Raw genomic sequence first — 13,760 nt, 5'->3', positions numbered from 1 at the left:
TACATATGCACACACATGTACAAGCACACACACACACAACACACACACACACACACTCTGGTTTGCACAATCAGGAAGGGTCGAGAGGGGCAGCAAGCGGAGGGGTCGACTCAGCACAATGTGGGGAATGTGTGTGTGTGTGTGTGTGTGTGTGTGTGGGTGTGTGTGTGTGGGGGGGGGGGGGGGGGGGCGGGGACAACAGGGGGACTGAATAAAAAGGCAAATAGAGGGAAAAAAGAGAAAAGGACAGAGAAAGGGAGAATAGCTTTAGTGGCATCACACACACACACACACACACACACACACACACACGTGCATTCACACACACACACACACACGTGCATTCACACACACACACACACACACACACACACACACACGTGCATTCACACACACACACACACACACACACACACACACACGTGCATTCACACACACACACACACACACACACACACACATGCAGACACACACACACAGGCAACCACAACACACACGCAGACACACACACGCACAGCCTACTGTCACGTCACCCTCCTCAGTACTCCAGACTTATACAGTACTGTGTGATTAGCCGTGTGTGTGTTTGTGATTAGCCGTGTGTTGTGTTTGTGATTAGCCGGGTGTGTGTTTGTGATTAGCCGGGTGTGTGTGTGTGTGTGTGTGTGTGTGTGCATGTACTCCAGACTTATGCTACAGTACTGTTGATTAGCCGTGTGTGTGTGTGTGTTGTGTGTGTGTGTGTGTGTGTGCGCATGTACTCCAGACTTATGCTACAGTACTGTGTGATTAGCCGGTGTGTGTGTGTGTGTGGTGTGTGTGTGTGTGTGCATGTACTCCAGACTTATGCTACAGTACTGTGTGATTAGCCGTGTGTGTGTGTGTGTGTGTGTGTGTGTGTGTGTGTGTGTGGTGTGTGTGTGTGTGTGTGTGTGCATGTACTCCAGACTTATGCTACAGTACTGTGTGATTAGCCTTGTGTGTGTGTGTGTGTGTGTGTGTGTGTGTGAAGATTTGCCATATCATTGGTGTGCTGTCATTTGACATCTCACACTGGCATAAGGCCCTAGTTGTTGAAATGCCATTTGAAAGCTTGTGCATGAACTCGTGTTAAATGCATCAAAAACATTCTTCTTCTGTTGAATCGCCAGCTAGCACAAGACACACACACACCCACACACACACTCACTCACTCACACACACACACACACCAGACACACACACACTCACCTGTCCAGGTATGAAGTAGGCGGGGCCTTGGAGTTGGCGAAGGGGATTGTCTGCTGGGGGATCATCATCACCTGGGAGTGAGAGCCTGGTTGGTAGACGTGGGCGGGGGTGTGTCCCGTGAGGGGGCGGGATCTGCCGGGGGGCGGAGGCAGACGTCTGGACACGCTCCACCATTACTGGACAACGAGGGACGCGGGGGCTGATAGTAGGACTGAGAGAGAGAGAGGGAGAGAGAGAGAGAGAGAGAGAGAGAGAGAGGGGAGAGAGGGAGAGAGAGAGGAAGAGGAAGAGTGAGATAGTGAGAGAGGAAGAGTGAGGGATGAGGAGAGAGAGAGAGAGGAAGAGAGAGAGAGGAAGAGAAGAGAGAGGGAGAGGGAGAGAGAGAGCGAGAGATAGAGAGAGGAGGAGTGAGATAGAGAGAGAGGAGGAGTGTGAGAGATGAAGAGTGAGAGAGAGAAAGAGGAAGAGTGAGAGATGAAGAGAGAGAGAAAGAGATAGAGAGAGGAAGAGTGAGATATATAGAGAGAGAAAGAGTGAGAGAGGAAGAGTGAGATATGAAGAGTGAGAGATGAAGAGTGAGAGAGGGAGAGTGAGATATGAAGAGTGAGAGAGGAAGAGTGAGAGAGCGAGAGAGAAAGAGTGAGAGAGAGAGTGAGAGAGAGAGTGAGCGAGAGAGTGAGTGAGAGAGTGAGAGAGAGAAAAAGTTCCCAAAAAAAGAAACCAAGGAGAAGGAAAAGCATTAGCAAGAGAGAAAGAAAGAAAGAAAAAAGATAGAATGAGACAAGGGAGAAAAGAGAGAAGAGTCAAAAAACAGTGTGTGGGTTTGTTTCTGAAAGGTCCAGAGTTCCCCCTTAACGTCATGGGGCCACAGGGGTGTGTGCAGGGGTGTCCTGGGTTACCCTTGAAACTAGAGAACCCCCCCCCCCCCCCCCATTTCCCTCCTCCAACACCCTCTCCACACGCACGCACGCACGCACGCACGCACGCACACACACACACACGACTGCATCTGCCCCCAGTAGAAACACAACACCTCCGTCTGTCAATCAGACACACCCAGACCAACTAGCTACAGTCAGACACTTCAGGCAACCAGCGTCACTGGAGACAGCACATGCACACACACACACACACACACACACACACGCGTGTTACACACCCAGACCAACTAGCTACAGTCAGACACTTCAGGCAACCAGCGTCACTGGAGACAGCACATGCACACACACACACACACACACACACGCGTGTTACACACCCAGACCAACTAGCTACAGTCAGACACTGCAGGCAACCAGCGTCACTGGAGACAGCACATGCACACACACACACACACACACACACACACGCGTGTTACACACCCAGACCAACTAGCTACAGTCAGACACTGCAGGCAACCAGCGTCACTGGAGACAGCACATGCACACACACACACACACACACACACGCGTGTTACACACCCAGACCAACTAGCTACAGTCAGACACTGCAGGCAACCAGCGTCACTGGAGACAGCACATGCACACACGTCCCCACCTCAGGGCTGCAACTAACGATTCATTTGGTAATCGATTAATCTATCGACATTTGAATCGACTAATCTAATGATTATTTCCCACAGCAAATTGAAATAATGACTCAAAATGTTGGAATTTGAATATAAAATGTAATCATCATAATACATACATTAAATAGTAATACAAGTTAAAGTGCAAATATGCTTTTTAAAGTAAATCAAATTAGCAATAAAGCCTCTGCAAGTGCAAAATAACTCAAGAATAACTGGGCTGCAAGTGACATTCAAATTCAACTTATGAAATTTTTTTTTTTCCACAATATTTAGTTTGAAGAATTCTAAGTGGAGGAGGTTAACTATTCAGAACAAACGAAAATACAGGCTACTCTGATAATTCACTGATTTACCACATTGCACTTAACATAACTGAAATAGCGTTAGCAAGCATCTCCTATGAGATGTTCTGTTTTTCAGCATGTAAGCTAAACCTTACAATAAGTTATAGATGTATGTCTACGATAATTACTGCTAGACGTTCACTGTTCTTGTGCTCCCACAGCTCATTTTCTTTGAAATACTGGAATAGTGCTTCTTTAACTACTAATAATTGTCCATCGTTGAGAAAAATGACAACTCTTCTGTTAGCCATATCTCATATGCAGCAGCTACTAAAGCTAGCTTTGTTTATTGTTTCCATGGTAACATGAGCCGTGTCAGAATCATTTGCCTTTCAGTCAGCCATTTCTGATATGCAGCACATGAAGGTACGAGAACGGAGGGCAAAGAAAACGGTGCATGATTTGTATGCTAGGCTATTTGCAGATTCTGTTCCATTTTACTCAATGATGGTCAATTATTTTTAGTTAAAGATTAGAGATGCACCGAAATGAAAATTTGTGGCCGAAACCGAAAAATAATTAATCGCTTGGCCGAATACCGAAACCGAAACCGAAAATGACAGTTCCGTTTAAAGTTGTCAAAACACTATTTTTAAATATTGCTTAAATCTACTGCTTACAATAAATGTTTTTCAAGGAAAAATGTTTATTTGAAATCTGCAAATGTTGGAGAACTGATATCAAGGAACTGTTAGTTTTAGATTTTGAGCTCAGATGTTGGAAGCGACATAGTTTTTTGACCATGCAAACTTGTATTTCTATTTTTGATCCAGTAAGCATTTTTTATTGAAGTTTATCTTGTTTCACGCGTGTCAATTAATAGCTTTAGAACTGAACTCAAAAAACGTGGTACAGAAGACTCAGACAGACGGAGTGCCACTACATTTAGTAAAAAAACTAGCTTAGCTGAACTTCGCTGGATTGCCTACACAAGGAGTGGAACGCAGCTGGCTTGCTGCACCGGTGTAAAGGACGTCTCCCCACCGAAGCTAAAGTTGGAACTGGTAATTCATTTAAGGATTCTACGAGAACAGGTATCGAAAAATCCTTTCTATCTTTCAGTATTATGGATGAATGAAGATATCTATTGAAATTGGATAAAAACGAAAGTTAAACTGTAACTGCTCCATGCTGGAAATAGCAACGTGATTCACCCCTAGCAAGAATCTACACTGATAGCCTGCCTTGAATCAGTCAATATGTGGAGTTTTTAGCGATTTTTTAAGCTGCTTTGCACTTGTTTATAAAGAAAAGTTCCGTGTAAGGAAGAGCTTTTGAACTGTGGCATACAGCTTGAGCATTAACTCTGCATTAACTCTGCAACGTGTACGATGTCTGATGGGGAAGAACAGAGAAGTGTAGAGGATATGATGGCGCAGGGAAGATCACGTAAGCTAACTGAGAAGGCATTAGAAGACAAGTTGCAGAAATACATTGCATTGAGGAGACGGAAATTAGGAACTCTGACGACCCATAAAAAGCTAGAGGGGGTGGCGTCATTGTTACATTTTACTATTTTGAGATCGTATAGGTGGCCTGTGCTCCTTGCTTGTGTAATCAGACACGATTGTATAATTTTGCGTCACCACCACTTTTCGGCCTCCGATTTGGCCACTCATTTAGCTTTCGGCCGAAAGCCGAATGTGTCTTTTTTTTGCGTTTTCGGTTGCCGAATTTTTTCGGTTGCCGAATTTTCGGTGCACCTCTATTAAAGATGCACTATTTCGCACTTCCTATAATGCATCGCAATGCCGAATGAAAATAACCGGTAGCTCTGCCAGTGTCTGCCAAAAAAAAAAAAACATTATATGACGCATAGATTTGTCGACTAATCGTTGCAGCTCTACCCCACATGCGTGTCCACACTGAACAGATTTCAGCGTTGACCATTGAAGAGGTGATGCTGCTTCCCATGACCCAGGCATACTATGGTGCAGGGAATAAGCCTACTGTCACCATGGATACAATCTACTGAAAAATACAGTACACAATAATCTGGGTGAACACTCCATTCTGACTGTGTGTGTGTGTGTGTGTGAGTGTGTGTATATATATGTGTATCTGTATAGTGTGTGTGTGTGTGTATGTGTGTAGATGTATAGTGTGTGTATAGTGTTTGTGTGTGTGTGTGTGTGTGTGTAAAGTGTGTGTAAAGATTCTACCTGTCGTGGAGGCTGCTGGGAGGGGTTCATTTGAGGGGGCGTGGCAAACACCACAGACGGCTGCTGAGGGGGGAAGCCAGGCTGCAGAGGAAGACAACCGTCAGTACACACACACGCACGCACGCACACACACTATACACACACACACACACACACACACACACTACACACACACACTACACACACTCTACACACACACACACACAAACACACACACATGTGTCTGCACGTGTGTGCGTGCGTGCGTGCATACGTGCATGCGTGAGTGTGTATAGTGTGTGTATATATAGTGTGTGTGTGTGTGTGTGTGTGTGTGCGTGTGCGTGGATGACGGCTCACCTGCGAGAGGCCAGGGAGGGTGCAGGGGGATGAGGGGTGTGTGTGTGTGTGTGTGTATATGTGTATGTGTGTATGTGTGTGTGTGTGTGTGTGTGCGCGTGTCAGCTCACCTGCGAGAGGCCAGGGGAGGGTGCGGGGGGGTGAGGTTGAGCAGAAGGGGGGGGTCCCGTCAGAGGTTGCGGAGGTTTATTCATCTCATCAGGATCCTCATGAAGGCACGCGTACACACACACCTGCAGAGACAGACACACACACACACACACACACACACACACACACACACACACACACACAGGTTTATTCATCTCATCAGGATCCTCATTAAGGCACGCGTACACACACACCTGCAGAGACACACACACACACACACACACACACAGGTTTATTCATCTCATCAGGATCCTCATTAAGGCACGCGTACACACACACCTGCAGAGAGAGACACACACACACACACACACACACACACACACACACACACACACACACACACACACACACACAGGTTTATTCATCTCATCAGGATCCTCATGAAGGCACGCGTACACACACACCTGCAGAGAGAGACACACACACACACACACACACACACACACACACACACCCCCCCCCACACACACACACACACACACACACACACACACACAGGTTTATTCATCTCATCAGGATCCTCATGAAGGCACGCGTACACACACACCTGCAGAGAGAGAGACACACACACACACACACACACACACACACACACACACACACAAACCTGCAGAGAGAGAGACACACACACACCCCCCCCACACACACACACACACACACACACACACACACACACAGGTTTATTTATCTCATCAGGATCCTCATTAAGGCACGCGTACACACACACCTGGCAGAGACACACACACACACACACACACACACAGGTTTATCTATCTCATCAGGATCCTCATGAAGGCACTCGTACACACACACACCTGCAGAGAGACACACACACACACACACACACACACACACAGGTTTATTCATCTCATCAGGATCCTCATGAAGGCACTCATACACACACACCTGCAGAGACATAGCGTGACATTCAGAAGCAAGCTAAAGATGTGATGGGCCTAATCTACAGGCAAATATGAAGTAAGGGGGTAGCCTACTGTGCACGACTAGCGGCGCTCGTAAAGGGAAGAGCTATCCACACTCTTAGCGTTATCCACCAGAGACCTGGTCAAGACTTCATTCACTCTCAGTTATAGTAACATACCAGTTTAAAGGCTAGCCCTAGCGTTAGCACCAGTTTAAGGGTTAGCCTAAAAGGTTATTCCCAGACGTAGCTTTAGCATCTCCTCTGATCGGTCGTCCACTGAGATGTTTAGAATGAAATGTTGCCAAGTTTATTGACCACGTGTTGAAGTGCTAAAATAAATATTTATAAATAAATACAGCTCAGTTTGGGTTGATGCAAAAATAGACTTTCCAGAATCACATGCACCTCACCCCCTCATGAGAACATAACATTTAACCTTTAACCTTGACCTATAACCTATGACCTTTTTACTTATATCCTACATCAGCAGAAGAGAACACAACATAACCTTTAACCAGCACACAAAACACCCCCACAGAACGTTGGGTTACACACACACATACACACACACACACACACACACACACACACACACACTGAAGGAGCGAGAGACGCATGCACAGGTGACCACACACACACACACACACACACACACACACACTGAAGGAGCGAGAGACGCATGCACAGGTGACCACACACACACACACACACACACACACACTGAAGGAGGGGAGACGCATGCACAGGGGACCACACACACATACAAAGAGATGTGACTCACTGTCTCAGGCGTGTTTTGTTATACACGCACACACGCACACATACACGCACACACACGCGCACACACACACAAATGAGCGCGCACACACACACACACACACACACACACACACACACACACACACACACACACACACACACACACACGGAGAGTGACTCACTATCTCAGGTGTGGATGTCCCGGTTCAGGGACTGTAGATCTCACTGCTTGGCTCAACACTTGACCTATCAGAGAAAGGGAGGGCGGGGTCACACATGATGACGACATGATGACAGCAGCCTACATCTACTTCATACGTGTGTGTGTGTGTGTGTGTGTGTGTGTGTGTGTGTGTCTGTCATTTGGGCAGTCAGTCACCCAGCGAAGAGGAGAATATAAAGATGTATTTCTCTTGACCGTACAAAAGCCCAAGGTAGAGGAACGCAAAGGGGCGTGTCAGAAAAGCGGATATTAATGAATGACTGCAGACACGTCCAGTGTGACCTCATATTCAGACTGGGTGGCTCTCTGCCTGCCTCGTGTATGTCAGTATGCTGAACAAGCTCACACACACACACACACACACACACACACACACACACACACAGAAAAAGAATGAAATACTCGTGTATGTCAGTATGCTGAACAAGCTCACACACACACACACACACACACACACACACACACACAGAAAAATAATGAAATACTCGTGTATGCCAGTATGCTGAACAGGCTCACACACACACACACACACACACACACACACACACAGAAAAAGAATGAAATACTCGTGTATGCCAGTATGCTGAACAGGCTCACACACACACACACACACACACACACACACACACACAGAAAAAGAATGAAATACTCGTGTATGCCAGTATGCTGAACAGGCTCACACACACACACACACACACACACACACACAGAAAAAGAATGAAATACTCGTGTATGCCAGTATGCTGAACAGGCTCACACACACACACACACACACACACACACACACACACACACACACACACACACACACACACACACACACACAGAAAAAGAATGAAATACTCGTGTATGCCAGTATGCTGAACAGGCTCACACACACACGCACGCACGCACACACACACACACACGCACTGTCTGAGTCACGCTCATGAGAGGAGGGAGTAGAGATGGAGCATCAGACAGCACATAGAAACACACACAAGGAACAGCAGGTAAAAGCCAGAACTAGTGAAGGAGGGAGGGAGAGCAAAAGCTTCTTTCTGAGAGTGTGTGTGTGTGTGCTTTTCAAACATTTCCATCATATACAGAATGAAGTAGGATTGTCGAACCACCCGTCTCTCTTACAAACACAGTCTTTGAAAGTAACGTTACCAAAAGCCAAATAGGTATTGTTAGGCCAGTACGCAGTGAAACTGCTTTGAAAACCTACAGCCTACAAACATACAGGGTTAGGATTCCTTCAACAGTCCCACCCTGGCGTCCAAACTGTGTCTTTGGTTGTGCCTGAAACCTATTTTTAAGGTCTCCGGTGTCCAAACAAGTTCTTGGCCATGAGTGTGGCGTGTTCAGAACACTTTGCACGTTCCTTACATAAAGGGACTGTTGTCATGACAACTGTCTGACAAAGCCCCGTTGTCTTAACAATGCAATGGCGGTATTTGCAAAGAGGACCGTTCGGTGGTAGGGTTACCCAGGAACACTACAATTTGTGCTCGCTTCTCCAGCTCTGAATGCCCCGAGTCGGATAGGACCACTTTCACGTGCTCAGCGATAGGCGGCGGCACCGGCGCCTCTCAACTGATCGCGCGCAAGCTGGCGGCATGCCTGACGCAACCACGTGGTTCCTGCCTTCACGCGCGCGCAGACCGGCAGGCAAGCACATGTACGGGGGAAAAGCCGGGTGTGTGCAATGTGCGTCCGTGCACACAGTAGCAGAATGTCATCACCACACACCAACGATATGCTGATGGCTACTTCATCAATGACACTTTACTAATGCAATACTAGTTATTCTCGCAAACAGTATCAACACTTTCCAAGTAGGCCAGTACCTAATCATGGCGAGTTTATACGTTAGCTAGCTAATATTAGCACTGTAAACCCGGTTAACCTCCTTGCAACTGATGTTTCAGCGCTGATCAATGAAGGCTGGCCGCGTTTGCCTCCCATACGAGTGTGCTTGTATAATGTTTAACAAGCCAGAGAAACTACGAGGTGTGATAACGTTAGCTGCATTGCACACGGGGCAACTTGCCACCTACAAATCAGCGCCTTGCTAGGATTTAACGGTGCGTTACCTCTAAGCCTTGTGTCCAAAAAGATTAGCGGTAATTCTTGTAATGAAGACCTTAGCATGTAGACTTAACAGCATCGCAAGAATTGACAAACTGATAGTCTCCATTTCAAAGCACTGATGGCGCAAGATAAAGTACGTCTGTGAGATGGTCAGACACCTCGCTTGACATTCCAGCTCACTCGGGCGAAACTTCGAGTGTATTTTGGGCCCAATACTTACAATAATGTAACCACATTCAACAAAGGAAGGTTAACAGGTATTCTGTAGGCATTTTATGAGCATAAACCCCCTATGTTAGCTGACTAGTACGCTATAACATACACACTGGGCACAGACGTTCGAAGCTGTCAGGTGTCACTTTCGGCAGTGAAACACTAGCTGATTTCCCCTGATCCATTTGTAAACCGCCCCACATCGACGTAACGTTATGCGTACCAAAACACTAATTGTGCATTGCAGATACATGCTCAAATATAATATATTTATACCTACAATGCAGTTACTCCGACATCTTCAATAACATCACATAAACAGTCGTGCAATACCCAAATAATGATTTAGCTAGTACGCTAGCGCTAGTTCCCCACCCACCAATCGAAATATATGGCAGAAGCTAGCTATACGATGGTGACAGCAGTGGCCACGCGTGACATAAAATAAAGCTTTATGGCGAACCGACTAATATAGATGTAACAGATTTACAGTAAATGCTCGATTTCCTCTCAACACTGCGAGTTAATATGTCAACATGGCACGTGTTATTCACCGACCAAATCTTCAGTTCAACAGCTAACGTCAACGTAAGCTAACGGCAGAACTTTCTCGGCCATTAGGTTTAGGTTATTTAGCTTAATACACTGTAACAGGTGAAAAATTAACATCTGCTTACAAACCAGGTAAACGCGACTGATTGTGACTCGGAGATCCTATGCTTACTTTAATAAGCAGTGGTTTAGTAATCTACATTTAGCGACAGCTTTCAACTCACCAACAGAAACGGAGCCCCAAGTGGATCACGCAAGGCCTAACCTAACTTATGAAAAGCGCCCCCCAAAAAACCCAGGGTAGGGAGGTACGGCTCTTTAGCTTAGCATTACGCTACTAGACAGTACACCTGCAAATCACCATGGTACCCTAACTCAAAATTTCAGCTAAATGAATAGACAAAGTTGCAAAGTGGCAGCAGCAGTGTGGCTACAGTTCATAAATCCATTTAAGATATTGCCCTACTTAAGTGTTTAAAAAAAATACATTTCTTAATACAACATATTGTTCGCCACACATAGCCAAATTAATATCCCGTCGCCTTTTAAACACACTTTATGGCAGCGTTGACATGGACAGTATGTTTTAAAGGCATGTACTGGCATACGAGTTTATAGCTCAGAGAGATCGTAAGGCTCTGGGGGGTACCGTGGTACAAGTGGGTACCATGTCACTCGTTACAGGCATGAACAAGAGACACAAACTGGAAAACAGCATGGATATCGAGGTTGACAGCTATGACAAGGATCATTACACCAGTGACTGCCATATTAGCTGACCATCCAACTTGCCGGCACCTGAATTGACGTTTTCAACGGCTGATATTAAATGTGTAAGGTTTGTGGCGTCGGAACCATTATTGTTCGCTAGTTAATACAGATACCCAAAGTAGACCACTCCCGTCACAGCTAACGTTACCCGAAGTCTTAATAAACAGAGCACCGGTTTCTGTAATGGGTTGATGGAGTTGAACGCAATAATTAAAGCTGCTGTGGGATTTCCCCATCCACGATCCGTGTGATGTCATATTTTATCAATGAACTCAAATCACACGTGTCTTGATTTATGAGAAAATCATGGAAACCAGTGACAACCTGCCCGACGGGATCAGCATGGGGAGAGTCAGAAAGAGGGTAGGGAGGGTAGCTCAGGATAGTGACACCGGTAAAATAACTTTACCGCACCTGTCAACCCGTACTCAACACCCGCACATAACCACTGCCTTTTAACACACGTAAAGAGGGAGACACCGGCTTTTTTCCGTGAATTTGCAGCGAAATACAGAATGGCAAAGATAGAGCAATAGTAAATACCTCTCTCCTGAAGTCCGCAGAGCCGGACAGAAACCTCCCGGAAACAGCGTCGTTATTTCCGGCTTAACGACATTGGGAATTCCAGTCTCCCTTGTCATGTGACGAGGGAGTGAGCGTGATTTCGTAAGTTTAATGTTATTGTACAGCGGCGCTAATAGTTACAATAGGCGAAACGCATTTGTTTTAATCAGAACTAATGCTGAGGATAACTGCGAGGTCTGAAATACTGTTAAAAGTCTTAAAGACGGTTACTTACTGTTTAGCCTTGTATGGGTAGCCAGGAGGTTTGGTTGGTTTCACGTTTAGCTTTCCCTTGGGATGACAGTCGTGGTCTTGTCACGTGGGCGGAGCGTGTCCCAACAGTGACGTTAACGTGAGGTAATGACGCCAGAAGTCCAATCAATAGTTCAATTATCAAGAATAATAGATCAGTTCACACTGTCATTTTTTAACATGGTAGTCCAACACAGATTTCGAAGTCTTCCTTGTGTTACAAAGAATTTGCTGGTGTCATAGTAACAAGAACTCCTGTGTCAGACATTCTGAACGAAACATCCATGCCTCATCCCTGGCTGGCCATTATCATCCTAACATACAGAAATACACACCTCTATCATCTAGCCCTGAAGCCCACTCCATTCCCTGGGCAATACACGATTCTCTCCTTCTCATTCACTCATTTCCACTAACACACACACACACACACACACACACACACACACCAATAATGACATGAACTTCCACATAATTTCACATTTTTTATTTCAACCATTTAAAGTAATAGTAACAAAACCAAACACAAACAAGAAAGAAAAAAAATATAATAAACTGGATGGGCACAATCAGATTTCATGTCGTATTTCTTATGTAAATCCATGCGCTACTTACAAACGGAGGACAAAAATGGACAGACAAGGACCAGGGGCGTTGGAGATGGGGTTGGGGGGGGGGACAGGAAGGAAAGGGTCTCTAGGCATCATGTACAGAATAACAGAGGTCCCCATGAGCGAGTGTGTGTGTGTGTGTGTGTGTTTAGGCATCGTAGTTGGGGTTCTTGCGGAGGATGACGAAGCCCTCCATGATAGGGGTGACGGGGAGGTACTCCTCGGTGGCCAGCTCCGCTCTCTCCCCGTGGGCCAGCAGCACGGGCGTGGTGTGGGTCTGGAACCCTGTGATGGACTTGGGCTTCCCTGCCTGACCAACTACATCCACCGCCTGGGGAGAGAGAGGAGAGGATGGTGTGAGAGATCCAGGGAGATACAAGTTAAAACACAGATTAATATTCCTGGTAACACTAACTGGCCCATGCTGTTAAATTACACACACACACACACACACACACACACACACACACACACACACACACACACACACATCTGTCCCACGCTGTAACAGAGTACTTAATTCATGCTATTTTAATAGCATTAATAGTATCTGCTTCTATAGTATAATTTCTACAGAGTGACGTGTCATGCCAAGAACGTTACCAAAAATTCACGTCAGCTTCACGTCAATGACAGACAGACAGCCAGACAGACAGACAGACAGACTCACCTGTCCCACGCGCACAGACACAGGTAGTGGACGCAGCTCCTCGTCAAACGTGACCAGCATCCTTGGCTGCATTGCTGCCACCAGTCCATAGAGTACGTAATGAGACTTCCCTAGAATTACTGCAACACAGAGAGATAGTCACACACACACACACACACACACACATAGACTCATGCTTATTAGATACACATATGCCTTCTCTCTCTCACACACACACACACACACACACACACACACACACACACACACACAGACTCATGCCGACTAGATAACATATGCCACATATCTCTCTCTCTCACACACACACACACACACACACACACAGTTTAACTTACTGTTTTTGACGTCC

At 46.0% G+C, this 13,760-nt stretch overlaps 1 protein-coding gene and 1 pseudogene across 2 annotated transcripts in view; both read right to left on the bottom strand.

The window, feature by feature from the left end:
• Positions 1 to 10,807, bottom strand: part of LOC308369944 (eukaryotic translation initiation factor 4 gamma 1-like) — a 23,463-nt pseudogene extending 12,656 nt beyond the window's left edge. The window contains exons 1-5 of the transcript XR_013969079.1: positions 10,768 to 10,807; positions 7,662 to 7,725; positions 5,756 to 5,878; positions 5,307 to 5,387; positions 1,231 to 1,441 (exon numbers count right to left, since the gene is read on the bottom strand). The product of XR_013969079.1 is annotated as a eukaryotic translation initiation factor 4 gamma 1-like (transcript). The remainder of the gene's footprint in view (positions 1 to 1,230; positions 1,442 to 5,306; positions 5,388 to 5,755; positions 5,879 to 7,661; positions 7,726 to 10,767) is intronic.
• A 1,795-nt stretch (positions 10,808 to 12,602) lies between these two features.
• psmd2 (proteasome 26S subunit ubiquitin receptor, non-ATPase 2) overlaps positions 12,603 to 13,760 on the bottom strand; it is a 12,865-nt gene continuing 11,707 nt past the window's right edge. Inside the window, exons 19-21 of the mRNA XM_080844304.1 lie at positions 13,747 to 13,760; positions 13,412 to 13,530; positions 12,603 to 13,072 (exon numbers count right to left, since the gene is read on the bottom strand). The exon at positions 13,747 to 13,760 is cut by the window's right edge and continues 113 nt beyond it. Coding sequence (XP_080700430.1) covers positions 12,890 to 13,072; positions 13,412 to 13,530; positions 13,747 to 13,760 — 316 coding nt within the window. The 3' untranslated portion in view covers positions 12,603 to 12,889. The remainder of the gene's footprint in view (positions 13,073 to 13,411; positions 13,531 to 13,746) is intronic.

The sequence above is a fragment of the Sprattus sprattus genome (genome assembly GCF_963457725.1).
Source record: "Sprattus sprattus genome assembly, chromosome: 9".
NCBI classification, from domain to species: Eukaryota; Metazoa; Chordata; class Actinopteri; order Clupeiformes; family Clupeidae; genus Sprattus; species Sprattus sprattus.
This window is presented reverse-complemented; position numbering and strand designations above follow the sequence as displayed.